This window comes from Chanos chanos, chromosome 14 (assembly GCF_902362185.1).
Source record: "Chanos chanos chromosome 14, fChaCha1.1, whole genome shotgun sequence".
Lineage (NCBI taxonomy): Eukaryota > Metazoa > Chordata > Actinopteri > Gonorynchiformes > Chanidae > Chanos > Chanos chanos.
This window is the reverse complement of record NC_044508.1, coordinates 3,136,574-3,157,673: the sequence shown is the minus strand read 5'-3', so window position 1 is coordinate 3,157,673 and position 21,100 is coordinate 3,136,574. Positions and strand designations below refer to the sequence as shown.

The 21,100-nt window shown below is 39.1% G+C and overlaps 1 protein-coding gene across 1 annotated transcript in view; it reads right to left on the bottom strand.

Annotated features, from left to right (window-relative positions):
• The window catches only part of LOC115827604 (calcium/calmodulin-dependent protein kinase type II subunit beta-like), a 48,997-nt gene extending 44,505 nt beyond the window's left edge, over positions 1 to 4,492 (bottom strand). Inside the window, exon 1 of the mRNA XM_030791490.1 lies at positions 4,332 to 4,492. Within this exon, the coding sequence (XP_030647350.1) occupies positions 4,332 to 4,393 (62 nt within the window). The 5' untranslated portion in view covers positions 4,394 to 4,492. The remainder of the gene's footprint in view (positions 1 to 4,331) is intronic.
• Positions 4,493 to 21,100: the final 16,608 nt, after the last annotated feature.

Genomic DNA, 21,100 nt, shown 5'->3' with positions numbered 1-21,100 from the left:
CTGTCCAAAGGCATCTGCACTAAGGCTGTGAAGATCTTAACCACCCATTTTTAAACGGTTAACTGCGTACCCAGTCAGGGAATCAACAGAACAAAACATGAAATTTAAAATGCACTGCTTTTGACCACTGCTCATTTCTTTATCCAGGCTGTCATGGTCCTCTGACATGCCTTTTTGTTTTTAGGTTCTAAGCACGCGATTGGTTTGTTGATGCTGACATTTTCAATGAACCATCAACCATTTCAGAGATTAGTGATTGTAATTATCTCACTTTGTCCCTTGTTCCACTTCTTGCGGGTGAGCATGGATTGCCAGGTTGGGGGTTGGGGGGATACAGTGAATCAGTTTAAGATGGTTTATTAGAACCCCCCCCCCCCCCCCCCCCACCCGCCATGCTGGCCTCTGCTGACGTCTTGCATCTGTCCTTTTTCCGAGATGAAAATATGTTTTTTTTGGGGGGGGGGGGGGCGTTGGCACCACAGAGTCTACATTATAGCAAAGGGTTAAACGAGAATGTTTAACTATACACACATCTAGTCTGCACACATCTAATTCATCAGCAAAAGGCATTTTTTGGGACAAGCAAAAAGTGACATCTCATTCAGCTGTAAGTTGAGGGAAAAGTCAGGGAGAAATCTCCATATGAGGGTCCAAAATGATGACTCAGCGTGGCTCTGCCGTTGGCAGTTCTTATCCTCCCTTTACGAGTTTATCCTTTTGACACTCTAAGAGAAACTGGGCCTCCATGCAGAATTATTAGCCCTAATTATAACTGTCTGACAGGAGCTAGGCATTAAACATATCAACTTGAACTTGTATCAGCTAATTCGTAAGTTGCCTTGCATGTTTCTGACCACTTGTTTTGACTGATTTATGACGTGTCACTGTGGGCACTGACCAAAAAAAACAAGATTTAGTTTGTGCTCTTTTTATGTTTGTTTGTTTGATTGTTTTTAATTAGAACAATTAAAAAAAACACAGGATGTAAAACTTACGGAATAAATGTTTACTTGGACAAGTATTTAATTTCTGTACTATTTTAGACCTAACAAATGCATATTACTGACGCAAACAGCCATGCCTTTGGTTGTACTCTGCTAGTGTCGCATTTTAATTGAGCTCAGGATTCATTTGCAGAATGATGTCAAGTGCACATCATTCTTCCAACTATCAGGCTAATTTTGTTATGTATTAATAAATTTAGGCCTGCTGCCTGACTAGTGTGTTGGTCTAATATGATCCCATTGGGGGTGCTTTGCGAAGTCAGCAGCTTCCATGCTGTGTAAATTTTGCAGAGTACAACAAATTATGGCTTTAGCTGCTAATCTGAAGCCCCGTAATGACACACTCTTTCATAATAATTAAAGGCACGATATGTTTGCTCTGAGCTCTAGCAGTTCACACTAATTTGGTTAATCATGCAGGCCTAAATAGACTGACTCAGTGTCATTTATCAATGAAAATGACATCCATCAATGTCTACTAAGTTTAATTTAAAAATTATTATTTCAAATAACCCCAACTCAGAGGCTGCATTTCACTGTAATTTATATGGCGATTGGAGTATTAGTGTTAACACAGTGAACTCAAAAAATGTTCAAAACATCAAGTTGACCTTTTACCATTTACTCTTCTTATGAACAGGGGCATGATTAAACGTACACAGAACCATCCATAAAAAATGTAAGGGTTGTCAAAACAAAACAAAAGGTCTGGGTTTTCACTCCACATGGTCGGGAAAAAAAACGAACTTCAAAAGCCAGGAACAAGGCTGAGAAAAAAGTCAGCGGAGGGACCACAGAGTCCCATGCCAGGAAGCAGTTCCATTTTCCAAAATGCAAATGTTTGTAGTTTGGCCATAAAAAATAATTTATGTTCCCATTAAACCTGAACAACTTGAGCCATCACATGGAGGTCTAGGTCAGGCGTCAAGACAAGAATAGCTGTAGAATCTGTGACTAGAGCAAAGCTCGTCCTCAGACTACTACACGGAAAAGATTACATTTCAGACTTCCATTCAGATCACCTACAAGGGCAATTTCAAACACACAATCATAACAACAAATTAAAAAGTGAGTAACTCTGGCAATTGTAAAATAAGACACAGAGCTTGAAAGACCTGGGGAAAATAAGAAATGCTGTAGTGTTAATGAGGACTTTTTACCTAGAATAGAAAGTGAATGCTGAACTATTAGGCCTCCACTCTCAGGGTTTCAGTCTCATGATTCTTACTGATTCTAGATTATTATTAATTTATTTAGATGGCTAAGACGAGTAAGTAAACAACACAAACACAATTTTTAATAAGGTCTGTGAGGGCCTGGCTGTCTCTCAGAAGAGACATTTGACTGATTTACAGCGTTGTGTCTGTCAACCGATAGCGATGAGGGCATGGAAAGAGCCTTTGCTCCCCCCAATAGCACAGCTCCAGTGGAGCCCCCACCCCCTCCCACACGCACACATACACTCAAACACACACACACACACACACACACACACACACACACACAAGCACCTCACCTCGCATTACTAGGATGACTTGAGCTACTGGGAAATAAGGAAGCGACATAAACACACTCATACTCGCCACAGACTTCTCACACTCGACAGCTGTCTCTAGAGAGCTCACACTCCCAACACGGACTACAATCTACCACTGGGAGAAGCAGCACTGAGTCAAAGATAAGGATTATCAGTGTTTTAGCTCAGGGTTTCAAGATTTCAAAGGAAAGTCTGATTCTGTCTATTTTAACAACGATCAATAATGGCCATCCACTGGTTCTTCAAGAGTCTGACTTTTTGATTCCTACAGGGCTTAGTTCAGCTAGATCACATTTCCTGTTCGTTTCTGTTTCAATTTTAATTAAAATCATTGGCTTCACAATCTGTTTAAAACCACTATGCCTCCTTTACTTGTGGTCCACCAAGCTTCGTTGATATGAGGCTGGTTACTGAGCAGAATATTAAAATGCTTTCAGTATATTCAACCCTGAGCATGAACCACAAAATACTCTTTGTATTTGATCTATGTATCTCTCTCTCTCTCTCTCTCTCTCTCTATCTCAGATAGATAGATAGATAGATAGATAGATAGATAGATAGATAGATAGACTGATAGATAGATCATTGGAGCTGTCATATATGTATAAATTTATGCATATATGTAAACATAGGTATGTATATATGTGTGTATATACACACACATATATAAACATATACACATACACACACATATTGTGTTTGTATGTATGTATGTGTACACACACACACACATACATATTATTATATATATAATTGTCCATTTGTTGCATTGTTAAGCAACTAATTTACATATACTCCCAGCACCTGTTGACTTAAGACTTTCAGTAGACTAAAGACTTTCAGTAGTATCGAAACGTATTCGGTATATTTCCAGAGGCTTTCTTGAATTAATAGATTTCTCGATTAAAAGTTTGCTTTGAAATTACTATGATAAGAAATTGCCAAAGGATATAAGTTATTTTACAGATTGTAAAACCACACAACAGGGTGAAACACGACAAGCAATTGTCTCTTTTCTATCCTGCAGACATACACCAAGCGTAACCCACGAATATCTCAAGGCACATACACTGACATGAACGTCATATCTGATAACGGGTCGGTTCACTTATTTTTCTTGACAGCTAAACAATTTACAACGAATAAAAGTGAAAACGAACAGCATCAGATGCATGTATAACGGTAAATTTTTAAATGGAAAACAACTGTATACTTGTGTATAGTGCACCTCACGGACTGTAACTTGAAAGAACGCACGCGAATAAGAATTCCAACGTACAAGTTTCAAACGACACATTAAACTCCTGGATCTTACGTTTGAAAACTTAACTGAAATGGACACGACGCTGCCTGCTGTGCAGTGTGTAAAATAAGTAGTAAATCCGTCATAAACATCTCAGCGATATATATATATATATATTATGAGCTGTTTGGTTTCCCATATTTCTGGCAGCAAGCAACAGTCTGCTGAAAGGGAGAGTGAGTGGGCGTTGCACTAACCAGTATTTGCTGGGAACATTTAGTGATCATAATACCTCTTCTTTGAGACAAAAGAATACATTTTCTAATGAATATGAGTCTCTTACGGCGTCTAGTTGAAAGAAGTACACCAGAACTGAAACTGTCGAAATGCTGCGTTATACCATGCAAGCAAGCTGTCAAAGCTAACGTTTACAGAACAAAGCCACCACACCTAACGTTACACAGTAATACGGTTAACAAAAACGGCATCTTTGTCTGACTAGTATGACATGTCAAACTGTTAATTTATACAACAGAACATCACTCACTTTCCAAGCTCCTCGTAGAGCTGGTATTCGTCCGTGAATCGCGTACAAGTTGTTGTGGCCATGTCTCTCCTCTCCTTGTCAGATTTCTGACAGCTGAAACGTCTCAGCTAGCTAGGAAGCTAACTTGCAGTTAAATAATGTATGTTTTCAACACGATATTCGCCCTCGCTATCCGTCCAAAACGAGTGTCAACCGTTTTCACCGTTAAACGCAGCAAGTATGGGTAAAAATGGTAGTTGACGGCTTGCACCCTCTTCTCTTTCCCCACTGTCTTTCCACTGTGTCGCTCCTCACCAAACGGCTCGAGCTGTAAAAACACAGCAAACGGTCATTCTTCGGCTCCACACTGCCACTTGTCGGTCGGTTCGCGTAACTACATGCGTGGGCAATAATACTGAGCACACGGTGGTAGGATGCATGCAACTGTAACTCCAAATAGGGACAAACCATGGGGGAGCTATTTGTATTTTGCGGAAGGGGTCTTACATAAACTACAGACATTAATGTAATTGCACTGGAATAAATTGGAGTTGCTCATGCTCACACATGTACTTGCAAACGCTTTTGAAAGACAGTGAGTGGAAACTGTTGAAACGCTAAAGGCAAGTAGTAGGCAAGTCGCAGTATCCTTATGAATACTGGCATTTGTACTGATGTGTGGTTAAACCTGAGCGTGAAACCACAGTTCAGTTATCACGTCTACTTTACAACGTGCAATATGAGGGAGAAAAAAAACCTGCGCGCAACGTATCCCTCCAACTCCCGCAACACTACCATTCTTTAAGCGTCGATATGAAAACTTAATCATGATAAAGTCTTAAATAAAATGACGGTTAATGTAAAGCTCGTCAACCACATCGGTTAATTATGCAGTACAACTGTCTGAAATGTCAGTGTGGAGATATGAGGATGAAAGTTCACGTGTAATAACGCCCACCTTGCGCGCTCTACCATTTAGAGCCAAATCAACATCATTACCGACAATTACCCCCATTACCGTTACGGCGATAATTTATGTAATGCGTGTTATTTTCTGTATGTGGAGAAATTATATCCCCTCATGAAAATGGAAAACGTAAGAGAGATTTTTTTTTTAAAATAATATCCTATGCAGCGATTTTTTATGAAATATCCCCGAATAACGATACTGATTGATCAAACGTTTGTTTTCGTGTAATTTCGTTAAAATAGAAGAAAGTGAACGGAGAGTAATTTATATGTGGAAGCCCTCGTTAAAGAGAGAGAGAGAAAAAGTGTGTGTGTGTGTGTGTGAGAGAGAGAGAGAGAGAGTCATTTAAAGATTGCAGCATATCCAGTTGCGTCGTGTACAAACCTATAATAGGTTACAAACCTATAAGAGATTATAATTTACTCATTCAATCATCTGATAAAACACCCAGAATGCATCATGTGAGAGTCGGGAATAATAAATCGTGTTATCATTCCTGTAACTTGGCCTCGCATTTTACTTGTCACAGTTAGCAAAGGTAGAGTTCATAGAATGAGAAAGAATCATGAATTTAACACTCCTCCTACTGAACCAGTCTTAGACTAAAGTTAACTTTTAAAACTGAATTTAAAAATCAAGGGTCTTTGAAAGAAAAGGTAAAATATTTGCCTGGCTTCTGGCAGCAGAAATTGGCAGGTGTTATAAAAACGCTCAGAGGTAGAGGGCGCCATAATTCCACAGCTGAGTCACCTGCCACTTGGTTCACGACAGTTCAATGCATCTCAACATCTGACCTGTATTCAGAGACTGTGGGCAGCTGCCACTGAACCAACAATGCATTCATATGTCCACGCCTAGCAAAGGCTATGGCGTGATCCACCACACCCAAAGTTAGCTGCCACTTGACCTGCCACAGCCAATGAAATCACCAGGGCTGGACAGGGCTGCCACTCAACCCACTGAAGGCTTTTGAGTGACCTGCCACCACTGTCAACTAACATTTTATGGCTGTCACCTGACAGGAGAGTTAAGCCACCCTCTAAAAGTCATGTTTTGGTGATAACCCAGTGAGCACACAGCCAGGTGACAAAGATGGTAGTTGTCTGATGGAAGATGACATTACACTGCAGACATCATTTTATTACATATGCACTGCTCAGTGTCACTCAGCCTTAACTGGCGCAATATACCAAATAAAAACACTTTAAGTGATTGCTGCAAATAGTGATATATAGAGCAGGACATCACAAAGAACAAAGCAGGGAAGCACAAAGAATTTATTAGAAAGAACAGTGGGCAGTGTGCACACAAAGGTGTGTTATTCAGAATTGCATCGCAGTCCAGGTTTATGTAAAGAAGCAAGAGGTCAGCCCAAAAACTGGAAACCACAAGATCGTTTTTCCCCTGACTGTTCATCACTTTTCCTCCACGAAGAGCGAGGGAAGAGACGTGTGTTGTTAACGTGTAGAGTAGACTGGGGTTAAGATGAAGGCTCTGGCAATGAAACATCAATCCGGAAATCAACTCAAATAACATTAACAAAAGAGGAACCGTCTGCTACTTTGATGGTGTGTTCTGTGTTTGTTAAAGTTGAAACCAGTCAATAAAATACTGATACTCAGTGAATGATACATAGATATGCTAAATAATGATGTTGATGTCAATCCACTCTACACAATATAGTCACTGCTTTACTCTCTCTGGCCGCACTATCTCTCTGCCTGTATAAAAGACACCAGATACTAATAAAATTAGCATGAAATCACATGGGGACATAAGAGAGATACTCAGTGTAAAGTCAACGGTGCCACATTCACAGGCACAGAGCCAATCAGAATGCAGTTTAAAACTTTACGAGTAAAAGTGGAACTAGTTTAATTCTGTAGGAGTAGAATCTTTAATTCTGATTCTACTGCGTCTTTACCCGTCAGCTGAAAGCGTGAAAATGTCACACCCACAAATAACACTTCTTACCATAAATGTTGTCTTCACTTATCATTGTTTCCTGTGTTTAACAAGAAAGTCTGTCACCAACCGTGCACACTGAAACACAAAGACATGCTGCAGTTTCATGATGTTTTATTTATATTGGTCTGTTGGTGAAATTACATAAAAGAAAAGCTCCTTTTGATTTATAACCGCATTATGTTACGTTTATAACACACTGAAGCGAATGTGTACTATGCATTGAACTGAGAAGCCACAGAGAGTGAATTCAGCACAGTAATTTCAACTACGAATTTCAAATGTTCAGACTTTCAGTCTGATGTATGTGGCAAAAGTTCTGTTCTACAGCGGTGGGACAATGTTGGGGTGAATGATTATGCATGATCTGTGCTGAGTGATATCTGTGGCTTAGTGGGCGTGGCTTGAGTCGAAACTGTCTCTTTACCCATCCTGAACATTACACACGTGGTGGAAGATTTGTACAAGGGCTCATACACAGAATGAAGGAAAACAGGAGAGGAGAGCTTGAGGAGGGATTGGGTTGTCGAAATAAAAAGCGAGAGAGAGAGAGAGAGAGAGAGAGAGAGAGAGAGAGAGAGACAGACAGACAGAGAGAGAGACAGACAGACAGAGAGACGGAGAGAGAGAGAGAGAGAGAGAGAGAGAGAGAGAGAGAGAGATGTTTATATATTTAAAATGCAGTGGGATAATGGTGATAGAGAGCGGTTATGTGAAAATTCTCAACCAGAAAACAAAAACCAAAAAAAAAAGACCCATTGATGATTCAAAATTTGGGGAAATACATGGACTGCCCACATAATAAATTACTTACTAGTTAATATCAACACCCAAAAAACAGGTAAAGTATGCTGAACTCATGTAAATAGCGCCGGTAGCAGAAACAGGCCACGTGTAGAGAGAGAAAAACTCCCATTTCACCTGTAGCAATGACCAGATGCCATTTTGTGTGTGTAGAATTCACAGTGGAGATGGCAACAGAGTGATCTGAGATTCACAACACATGAGTCTACATTACATCTTCTAGAATACATGGGAAAACGGTTACAACCACAAAAAAAAATGACGTTATGTAAAATAAATTTTCCAAAGATTTCATGCAGAACACCGCTTCACGCCTGGTATTCAACCTCCCTAAGCACTCTCATGTCACTCCACTGCTTACTGCGCTCCACTGGCTTCCGGGAGCTGCCCGCATCCAGTTCAAGACACTGGTACTGGCCTACCAGGCCACAAGAGGCTCCGCCCCATCATACCTTCAGTCCCTAATAACTCCGCATACCCCTACCAGAATAACTCTGCATACCCCTACCCCTACCCCTACCTCTACGACCTCTGGTCAACTGACGGTCCCCTCACTTCGGGAACCCGGCAGCCGCTCCTCCCGACCACGCCTCTTTATTCAGATCCCAGGAGGACTGGATCATAGTGACATGGTAACAGAACATCAGACTGTAGCTCAGTGGTTACGCTGATGCTGCTCAACAAGTCTCTCTGACATGATCTTCCCCCTGAGATGAAAAATTCAAAAAGCTAATAGTAAAGCTGCAGCCTGAATAAACTTACAGAACAGCCTTTAGTTCCATTAGAGTCATGTGACGATGGAACATAAATGAAAAGTGTTGTATAAATATATACTTACCATAAACATATAATGGACCACAACACCAGAGCATCAGTACACACCAGTGCATGAGTCCAGACAGCACCATTCTTCAGCAGGATCAAATGACTCCTCTCTGTCAGTCAGAGAATGAGGGGAAAGGATATCCCTGTCTGACTATCAGAGAGAACAACTTTATGCTACTTCTTCAGTTTTTCTCATTAACTTCATCTATGTTCACAGATACATCTGTGGGTTTACCTCCCGTGAGGAGAGCTGGCTAAACGTGACGTGATAGCAGAACTTTGAACTGTGGTTCAGTGGTTGAGGTGATGCTGCTGTCCAGCTCTAATCTGCATGTTCTCGACTTCAACAAAACCACAAGACTAACAAGTGCAACACGCTCTGTGCACAGACATTCAGTTTAATGACAGTTCCCACAGTTTAATGGACAACAACAATATGGACAGTGTTTCATAGAGTAGGCTACTTTAGATGATAAAAGATACTCAGTTACCTTTGTTTCATTTTTGTTAAATAGTTGGTGGTGCTGAAACCAGAAAACACCTGATAACAAATTAAACACACACACACATACTTTTTTCCAAATGTTAACAGTAAATGACTATTTTAAAATGTAGAGCTACAACTGCAAAACTACAACCTACAGTCTTCCACCACAGTCAAAACTCTCACTCAAACCTTACCTCACTATTAAACAATACTACGTTTAAAACATATCTTCAAATGCTGTTAAATCAGAAAATCATTACACCTTATGATTTTGAAATCTATCTGAAAAAAAAAACAAATAAAAATACAGTGTCTTTGGCCAAACAGACTATTTGTTAATGTGTCAGTGTGAGTGAACTTTATCTAAAAGCCTGCAAGATGAAATGAACTCAGTTACTGTTCACTTGTATCACCTGCTAAATGTGTTAGAAAAGGAGGCAGGAGGTGTAATCACACATTCTACTACATGACTTCCTGTGCTGACTGCATGAGTGTCCGCACAAACAGACAAGACTGTGAAAGACTGTCAGATCTACTTCTAGAACATTCTAGGCTATAAGACATACAATAAGATAAAAGCAAAACACCAGGGTTGTGTTAATAATCAATGACTCCAGATGGATTTTAGAGCAAATGATCTATTCACCTTTGGTTTGTCGCATAACATTAAAACTTTTTTTTTTTTTGCATTAAAACACATTTTAATCCTCTAGCAAGAAATGAAGTTGAAGAAAATAGCACATCTCTTGTGCATCTTATACATCACTGAGGATTTCTGTATTATAGGTCTATGACACTCAAAATGATGGAGGAATGACCTTTCACCTATTCCACTATCACATGGACTCAGACAGTGATACATGTGAAACACAATATTTATGTTTATTGTACATTACCATCAAGGCTTTCATGAATATGATCTCGCTTAAAGCAGGAAGGATAAGCCTGGTGAGAAAAATAGTGATAATCTTAAAACAGAGAGAACAGGAAAAGAGAGTTAATGAAGATAAAAACACTATGAGTGCAGTATCTAATAAAATACAAAGAATATGTCACATGATTTCCCTGTAGTCTCTGTCACCTAAACACAGACAACTGCATGGAGAGGAACGCCCATTTGCCAGCAGGACTCCTGTAAACTCGTGGCCATTTACTAAATGTTAATCTGATAAATTAAATCTATAGAAATGGAAAAAAAGATTCAACGTCTTCATATAATGTCTGATAATTCTATCTTTCATTCAAATTTCTTAAGTATAGCATATACTAGAAACAGAGTTATGGCTTTGTGTTCTGCTTTCTGTGTTGACTGGTTCGTGTGTCCTTCTTGACAGCGGCATAGACTACGTCATCATTCGGAGCAACTATGGAGGGGAGAGGGGAAAAAAAGTCATTATCTGAATTTTAAAAAAGGAGGAGCGAAAAAGTCAAGTTCAGACTAATTGTATTGCACTTTAAACTTTTGCTAACCTGTTGCATGGGCGATTTTACCTACAGGATTGATTTTTATGTTTGTCTTGTTTTAACTCAAGGAACAAGATACTTTGTCGTAAATGGCGTTTTGAAAACCCTCACAGTACTGCAAAATGTTGCACTGCCTAACTTTACTCTAGTTTTTAGAGGTGAAACGGTAGCCTACATCAAATTAAAATGTGGTATTAGAAGCACCCCCCCCAAAAAAAACCAACTTGTAGCAAACCTCACGTTTAGGCTTGCGACCCCTGCGCTTATACAGGGAATAAACTGAGAAGTGAAAGCACCGTCGTGCGCTCGTGAAGTCCGTGAACCGATTCTTTTAACGGTCCAGTTTACCCATGCCTCCATGGGAACGGAGCTCGTTTGGACGTATTCGCTTCATATAACTTTAAAAGCGCTCGAGACTCGGAATCGCTAAACGCGATCATTGTTAACGGACTCTGTCTCCTATAATATGGACAGTTGTTTTCTGTGTGACGAGGAATCTCCTGCCCAGTTCAGTTCTTGGGCCGCTACACTGTAGTTTTAATCAAGAGTCGACAGATGTTTGACTTTATGGGAAACGTGTAAACAGGAGTGTATGTATGTGTGTGTGTGTGTGTGTGTGTGTGTGTGTGTGTATTTATATGATGCGCAGGCTCTTACCTTTCGGATCAGTGCAGGTTTCAGGTCGTGAGGTATTGATAGCGGCATAGACAACTTGATTTTCGTGTGAAGTTCCTGGTGGAAGAGACAACACAGAAAACTGACCGACTTTTATCAAGGATGGAAACATTAGTGTTACACACAGACCAGTTGCTACATATTTACTACAGCGCACATCTCTGCGTGGTTCACCATCCCCCAATCAGCAAGTGTAGGCTACTGCAAATATGACTTCAGTTAAAATGTGCAAAGAGCAACCATCACACAGACATGACCACAGTGACAGATAGAACGACTGCGCGAGGCTGCACCACTACCCTTCTACAACGGTTAAATTTAACATGTTCGATTTTCCCATGGTCTTAAATTCTTGAGATATCTGACGAGCGTGTATGAACTAAACTTTGACAACGTTATTCCTTTAACCAGGATTCAACACAACGGAAAACCAGACAGTCTTAATCAGGTGTAACTACTTTGTGTACTCAGTGTTTGTGTGTGTTTATATGATATGTAAACTGTTACCTGTAGGTTCCGTGCAGAGATTAGGTCGTGAGTGATTGATAGCGGCGTAAACCACTGCATTATCAAGGGCATTTCCTGGTGGGGAAAAATCCACAGCATTACCATTATTATCTACCAAATCGCAACAGTGAAAATCCTTGCATGGTTTTCATCAGTTATCATGGATTAGCGGGTGAACTGCGCTTTCGCCTCTCTCAGCATCCATAGCTGAAGTGCCTTTGATCAAGGCAATGAACCTCCAACTACTCCCGGATCGCGTACTGCTCCTTCGCCTGACGTGTGTGCTATGTTATGCGTTCATGTTCTACATTTCACGGACAATATAAACTGTACAAATTCCTCAGTTTTACACGTTTCCTCTCACTTTTAAGGAATGTTCAGACAGAGAGTTTTTCCACTCTGTCTGAGCATCGTCATTTCCATATTACTTATGGATTCATAAGAGATGAATGTCTTTCTCATCACTTCTCTCTCGCTGTGGTTCACAACTTCACAGGTTTAAGAAGAGAAATCATGAAAAGTCTGAGATTAGCGGAGAGACAATAGTGAGACTGGAACAGTGCCAATGTAAACTGTCTGTGTGAACTCTGAGGCAGTTGAATTGTGGTGGTTTCTTACCAACAAGTTATATACCATATAGTATACATAAGTAACGTGCCTATATATAGCATATAACATACATAGATAATATGGTTACATATAGCATATAACACACATAAGTAAGTAACATGCTCATATATAGCATATATCACGCATAAGTAACTTGCTTACATATAGCATACCTTGATTTATAGTCTGACTGTTCCCTCCTCCTGTAAACACACAACATCTTTAACATTTATGAAAGTCATGATACCTCTTTGATAATGTAAATGACAAATTACTTTTGTCAGCAGGTTTAACACACAGCTAAAAACTCAGCATGGTGGCGTGTCTTCAGAATGACAGACCTTTCCTCAGAGAGATAGAGGAAGTGTGTAAACAGTAAATAAGAGACAGACTCACGTTTTCTGTGTGTATAACAGACACAGGCAGTGAGGAGACACAGAAACAGTCCTCCCAGTCCAGACGCTCCTGCTGTGATGAACAGGTTACGAGTGTCTCGGTCATGAGATTTACTGTTACCTGCACAATACAAACAATAAGATCAGTTTACAAAATTAATTAATTTTCAAAATTGAAGTAGGCAAGCAGCTTCCCGTCAGTCCTGAAAATTCACTAAACTAAACTTTCCTGGCCTTTATGACAATACCTGTTTTAATTGTTCAGAAGTTTACCAATCAAGGACGTGAATGCATTACTTTAGCTGAAATTTACTGTCCAGGGTCTGTTGTCTTGGGTCTTTTAGGTGGAAAAATATCGGGAGGGAACTATGTTAGGAGGCTTAATTTAGAAGCTGCATCAAGTGACCGAATCTTCAAAGAATGGACATGCTCAGTAGACTTTCACAGGGGTTATTTAGGTAAAGGCACACATTAAATATTTATTTATTTGAAACAAACTGCTCAAAAATGTCAATCTGAACCACACTGTATGAGGAGTTGAAGGTACAGTTATTATGTATGTATGCTCTACATAAAGAGCTGCATTTACACAACAGGTTTCTTCTCAAAATGACCCAGCTGTCTTTACATAGGCATGTCTTTGTCTATTTTTATGTACAGTTCACATGTTAAATTCAGTAAGCTTGTAAAAAACTCACAGAGCTGAACTTGCTGATAGGCGATACTACAGCCTGTACCATTAAACAGTTCACAGCGGTAGAGTCCCAGGTCAGACTGTTGGGCTTTATGGAGGAGGATGGAGAAGTTTCCAGATTCAGTGAGTTTGGGGAATGTCTTTATACGACCATCTCTAAGATCCCAGACCCTTACTTCTCCACTCAGTTTGATCTCCAACAGGTTTAACTGTGTTATGTTGAGATGAGTCCAGACTACAGCTATATCTGCAGTTTTGTTAGATCCCATGAGGACTGGGTCATAGTGACATGGTAACACAACATCAGACTGTAGCTCAGTGGTTACGTTGATGCTGCTCAACAAATCTCTCTGACACGATCTTCCCCCTGAGATAAAAGTTTCAACAATCACAGTCTGAACAAATGTACAACTCCTTCAAGAGACCACAGTACATTTACCTAAAACACCAGTGGTTATGTTGATACTCATCCACTATTACAGACACGACCTCTCTGAGATACAAGTTAAAAAATTAAACTTACAGAACAGACTTTAGTTCCTCTAGGGTTGAGAAGGATCAGTGCATAACTAAATAGAATATAACTTAACATAGCTAATAAATGAACTTACCATGAACACACAGAGGGTCACAACACCAGAGCAACAATACACACCAGTATCTGAGTCCAGATAACACCATTCTTCAGTAAGATCAACTGACTACTCTCTGTTGATCAGAGAATGAGTGAGATAAAATGACTTCTCTCTGTCAGTTAGAGAGTGAGGGGAAGAGATACTCCTGTCTCTTTGTCAGATAAAACAGCTTTATGCTACTTCCTTACATTTCATCTCTGAGTTCACAGATACAGATACATCTGCACTTATACCACATGTGAGGAGAGCTGGTTAAATGTGACACAGTAGCAGAACATTGAACTGTGGTTCAGTGGTTGAGGTGATGCTACTGACCACCTCTGAATTCTGCACACTCTCAATTCTGTAAAAGCGGAAGATGTAGGTTGAGCAGTCTAAAAATGGATAATTATATATCTGGATGTCAAGACCATAGGGGACAAAGAAGAGAGTCAAGGTCAACATTCATACCTGATAAGATTTGATTTGAGGGGAGACTGAATGATATGAATGATATGTGTCCCTGTGGCTAGTAATGAATTACACACAGGTACACTAACTACAGAGACAGAATTATCAAAGTTTTCAGTTTCCACAGAATAGACTAATAGGACACAGAGGGTCAGGTGAACATTCCATGTGTTTTATTCAGACTGAAGGTAAAGCTTTGCTGATCTACAGTGGAGGACTATACATGTGAAGGATTATACATGTGAAGGATTATACAGGCACTGCAACACAAATAAACAATGTGTTTTATATAACACAGTCCAAAACACCTGTAACGAATTCTGTATCCAGTTTATATCAATATTAAGTCAAATTAATACAGTGTAATTCAGCTTCAAGGTAAACCCATCAACGAGGACAGAGGCAGTACAGCAGACTGGTCTACAGTGCCCCCAACTGGTCACAGAGTGAAATGCAAAGACATGAACTGACTGGGAAAAAATCCATCAGTAATCTTAAATATTACAAACAAACAGATAAGCAAACAAAACATCATATGACACTGTACTCCAATGCTAGTCTAAAGATAGATAAAGAGATATATGGAGTGGAAATTCACAAATTTATTTTATTTGAAAAAAAAAATCTTTATTACAATAAACAGTGGATGACATACACATGATCCCACAGCTTTGGTTTATTTGGTCACTGAAATCACATATTCAAAATTAAACTAATATTAATATTTATGTGCAGCATTGACCCACACTGAAGGAACAAATCTGATCAATGACAGTGTGTGTGGAAGCCACCAAAACCCTGTTACATTGACTCTTCATCACCTTCCCTGTCTGAAGAGGAAGTGACATCATCTCTGCCGTTTTGAAGTGGACTAGACTGATGTTCCACTGGAGGCTCTGACAACGAAAGATGAATCGGACGAATCAAGTAAGACTGACAGAAATCACTGTCTTTTATGTTGTTGTCTCTGATGGTTTATCTGTATTTGATAAGAAAGAAAAGAAAAGAAAAGAACAAAACCAGTGAAAGTTCAGTGAACTCATACTCAGTGAATATATACATATAGATTCATAATGTTAATGATAATAGACTGTACACAACACTCACAGCTTCACTCTCTCTGTGTGGAGTTTCTTCATTGGCTGAATTCCCACATTCACTGTATAAATAATGTTATACTGACAGTGTTAATGATTCAGCAGGAGGACACACAGGACATTAGAGAAATAATCACGTGGAAATTTCCTCTGTTACTACACAGTTCAACAGTGATTCTGTTGACTCAACAGTGCTGTTTTAACTTTCAGAGAGTCAATCTGCATCCAGTTGAACTTTTTTAAGAGTCAGTATGGAACCAGTTTAACTCTATGTGAGTCAGTTTAATACTGGAGCCTTTATTTGTGTTTTACTGTTAGAAATATCTCACACAGCGTTGGTCTCATTAACATTTCTTACCATAAATTGCTTCCTCATTCATCCTTCTGTTTCCTGAGTTTAGGAAGAAAATCTGTTAGTGTACATAGTAATGGAATCCCACCTTGCTTTCTCATGAAGCTATATTTAATTACATATTTACATAGACTCATCTTCCACAGCTTAAATCTGGGTTTCTGGATCATTCAGTCAATTGAATGAGCATAGAGACTAATTCAGTGCAGTGTTGCTGCTTCTCGTGACTACCTTGACAGAGTCTGTTCAGTGGATATTTGTTGTAGTACCGCTTGTTACCTCTGGGTGGCGAGATTGGCCGTAGGATGACTTGAATTTCCTTTTTATACTATGAGTTAAGTTCCACCCTATTGTTCTGGAGATTATTTAAAGACTGTCAAGTCCTCTGTTTCTTGATTACCGGTGAGTACGATAGTTTGCTCATATATGTGATGCACTTTCGCCACAAAAAATACCCATATATAAAAACAGAGGGATAAGATACCCATATATAAAAGGATTTCTCCATTAAAAGACCTAAAACATTGCTTGCATCAGACCTCCTATTGGAGACCTTTCTGTTATTTGTCCCTCTATCTTTACGCGTCAAAAATCATGTCTTGAGAGGGCAGAACATGATGTGTTCAGCTGTGTTAGGCCCAGAACCCCTCATGAACATTGGAGATGTTGAGTCATTTATTGATATTCAAGTTTATCCAAGTGATTATTCGTAAAGTGAATGAATATCAGAGAGGAGGGCCAGAGGAGGAGGTGGGTTTCTGAAGTATTTAACAGAGTGTGAGACGGTGGGAGAAATGTGTTGTGTATATATATATATGTGTGTGTGTGTGTGTGTGTGTGTATATATATATATATATATATTTGTGTGTGTGTATATATATATATGTGTGTGTGTGTATGTGTGTGTGTGTGTGTGTGTGTGTGTGTGTGTGTGTGTATATATATATATATGTGTGTGTGTGTGTGTGTGTGTGTGTGTGTGTGTGTGTGTGTGTGTGTGTGTGTATATATATGTGTGTGTGTATGTGTGTGTGTGTGTGTGTGTGTATGTGTATATATATATATATATGAAAGGTAATGGGATAGTGTAAATGGAGAGGAGTTATGCAAAATGCTTTGTCCCAAAATTCCACTGATTATTCCAAATTTGGCAAAATACGGTGACTGTTCACATGGTTGTTTGGAATGTATCATTTACTGTTCGTTATTATGTTACAAAGAGAAACAGGCAGGGAAATTATGCTGAACTCACGTAAATAGCGCCGGTAGCAGAAACAGACCACGAACAGAGAGAGGAGAATTATTGTTCCACCTGCAGACATGATGAGATACCATTTTCTGTGTGCAGAACCTGCAGTGGAGGCAGCTACATAGAGACACGAGATTAACAAAACATCAGTCTACGTTACAGTGTCCAGACCAGGACAAAATAATGGTTACAGTCATAAATACATGATGTTTAAACAAAAAAGAATTATGAAAGAGTTTTATGCGTATCTCTCCATCCTTTCTAATGTAAAAGTTGAGTAATGGGCCAGAATTTATTGTGTAAAACAGTTGAAATGTTACATTGGTGGTTGATGGGCCAAACATATGGTGATGTTATGACGTGATAATTATGTTTAGCCATCAGAAACAGTCAGGCTTTCCTGGGTTTTATTTTTTCCTAAAGAAGACTTATATCTAAAGTGCTTTCAGTCAGTGCATTTCTGTTTAATGTGAATTATTAAGCAAAACCTCTCAGTGCATCTAGTCCTCAAAATACTGATGGCAGTTCTCTTTTGAATAGCAATACTAATTATGGAGATGTGTGGAAAAAGAATAAATTACACACGAATAAGAATAAAGTACATGCTAAATTAAACAACATTAACAGTAGTGACAAAAGAAAACTCACAGAACTGAATGTTCCGGTAGCCAATGCTACAGCCAGTGCCATTAAACAGCTCACAGCGGTAGAGTCCCACCTCAGACTGCTGGACTTTATGGAGGAGGATGGAGAAGTTTCCAGATTCAGAGAGTTTGGGGAATGTCTTTATACGACCATCTCTACGATTCCAGACTCTTACTTCTCCACTCAGACTGATCTCCAGCAGGTTTGGTGGTGTTGTGTTGAGATGACTCCAGACTACAGCTATATCTGCAGTTTTGTCAGATCCCAGGAGGATTGGATCATAGTGACATGGTAACACAACATCAGACTGTAGCTCAGTGGTTACGTTGATGCTGCTCACCGACCGTTCCAGACACAATCCTACCCCTGAGATAAAAGTTTCAAAAACCAGGAGTAAAAATATGATCTCAACAAATTTACAGAACAACACTTAGTATGACTGTAGGCAGAAAGGATAAAACAAAGTCACATTCTGAAAACAATGAAGAATTAAATTACCATAGACAAAACATCATGTCTTAGCAAGATTAAAGGACTAACTAAAAAGGACTGACTAAACCTAATATTTATGCTGTTACACTGATAAAGGATTGAAAAAGCAAAAGGGATTTCATGGTCCGTTCATTGTTTTAAACTGTCAGGAGAAATTACTGTTCACTGGTTTCATTCTCAGACACCATGGTCATCCAAGGCATTCTCAATAAGATTACATTTCTGTTTAATTCTACCTTATAACCAAAACTCCTGGAGAATTGTGTACAATCTGCAGATCACAAAAAGTTAGTGGAACCTCTACTGTAAATAGCAAAAGTATTTACATAAGCATTTAAGTACAGATATACACCAAATCATTTAAGCAGACAAAGAATAGCCGGCACTAAATTACACAATATTAGCAGTAGTGCTGATTGAAAACTCACAGAGCTGAACCTCTTGGTAGCCAGTAATGCAACCTGTACCATTATACATCTCACAGCGGTAGAGTCCCAGGTCAGACTTTTGGGCTTTCTGGAGGAGGATGGAGAAGTTTCCAGATTCAGAGAGTTTGGGGAATGTCTTAATACGACCATCTCTATGATCCCAGGACCTTACTTCTCCACTCAGACTGATCTCCTGCACATTTGGTGGTGTTGTGTTGAGATGAGTCCAGACTACAGCTATATCTGCGGTTTTGTCAGATCCCAGGAGGACTGGATCATAGTGACATGGTAACACAACATCAGACTGTAGCTCAGTGGTTACGTTGATGCTGCTCAACAAGTCTCTCTGACATGATCTTCCCCCTGAGATGAAAGGTTTAAAAATCAAACTTTTAGAACAGTACCATGTTGTTTTAGAATCAGGAAAAACAGTACATAATTATTAGAAAATTATTAAAAATAAATAAATAAAATAAATTAATTAATAAAAGTCTTACCATAAACACCAAACAGACCACAACACCAGAGCATCCACACACACCAGCATCTGACTCCACACAACACCATTCTTCAGCAAAATCAAAGGAGTTTTCTCTCTTGGTTAGAGAATTAGGGGGGATGATATTTTTGTCCCCTCATCAGAGAGGGAAACGTTGCGTTCACGGAGACATCCGTAATCTTATCAAATATAGGTCGAGCTGAAACAGTAGCAGAACAGTGAACTGCGGTTCAGTGGTTGAGGTGACGCTGTTGGCCGGCTCCAGTCTGCACGCTCTCAATGCTGAAAAAACCACAACAGCGGCAGCACTCTGCACAAACATCCAGCTTAATAACAGTTCTCACAGTTTACAAGACCACAAGACTGAATGCCGTATCTCTCGTTTATTCCTTAGTAGAGCGTCTTAGATGATCAAAGATACTCGGTTGTTTTCGTTTTGTTTCTGTTGAAGATTGAACAGCATGGAAACCACAAGATACATTAGAAGAAGTAAAATAATAAACCAGATCTTTTGTTCGTATGAATCTAAATCTAAAACAAAAGTCTAAAAGAGACCAAAAAAACAAAAGAAGCAGAAGACAAGTCTTGAAAACTTATGCTGTGGGAAAATGGTTATGCTCAGTGATTATTAGTCTGTGAAAAAATGTAGTCTATGAGATAACACAGCTGAAGTGGGATAGAGAAGAGTAGCGACAAAGTAATAAAACACTGTAAAATGTAAAACATACAGGAAAACGAAGGTTAGAATAAAATACATTTAATGTGCAACACAAAACCCATAACAAAACACGAGTCTCCCCAACAGTTTACATGTTGCATGTAATTTTATTAATTTCTCTTCTAGACGAGTAAACAGCACAGTCAGCTGTTTATTAAATGTTAATCACATAAATTAAATCTACAGAAACGGACCAAAGACACGACTGGTAGTATGATAGATTATTCTCTCTGTCACTATTTGTCACTCTATTCACTATTATCTGTTTTCTCGAACTTATGAATAATATAATTTTGATTTGACTTTGTTACAGACTTGTAAAGCCCTTTGAGACTATAAATAGTGATATTGGGCTCTAAATATTATTATTATTATTACTCATAATAAAGAGTCATTCTGTCGCACACCTTTGCTAAATCGATTTTGTCTGCGGAGTTCGGTTTGCTGTTTTAAGGAGCAGAGACGTCCTGTCGCGAATGGCAGTTTGAAGACCATCACAGTGCAACCGTATTTCCAAACTACATTTTTCAAGGGTATTTTTAAAGCAAAGAGTCCTGAAAGACAGTGACAGTGACTGAGGAGAAGTTTTAGATTCGATAACCCTGTTACAGCGCTCCGCTTCTTTACGCTCGTTAGGTCTAGTCTGGTTCTGAACAGTAAAACCGTGCTTAAAATCAAAAGGTAAAACCGTGTATAAAATAAAAGAGCGTTATTTTAAAATATACTTTTCCAATGATTATACGGTAAATTCAAAGTCATACAAGAAGTGCCTATAGTTAAATGTATATAGTTAAATGTATAGTTATATATATGCCGTGCTGCATTTAATT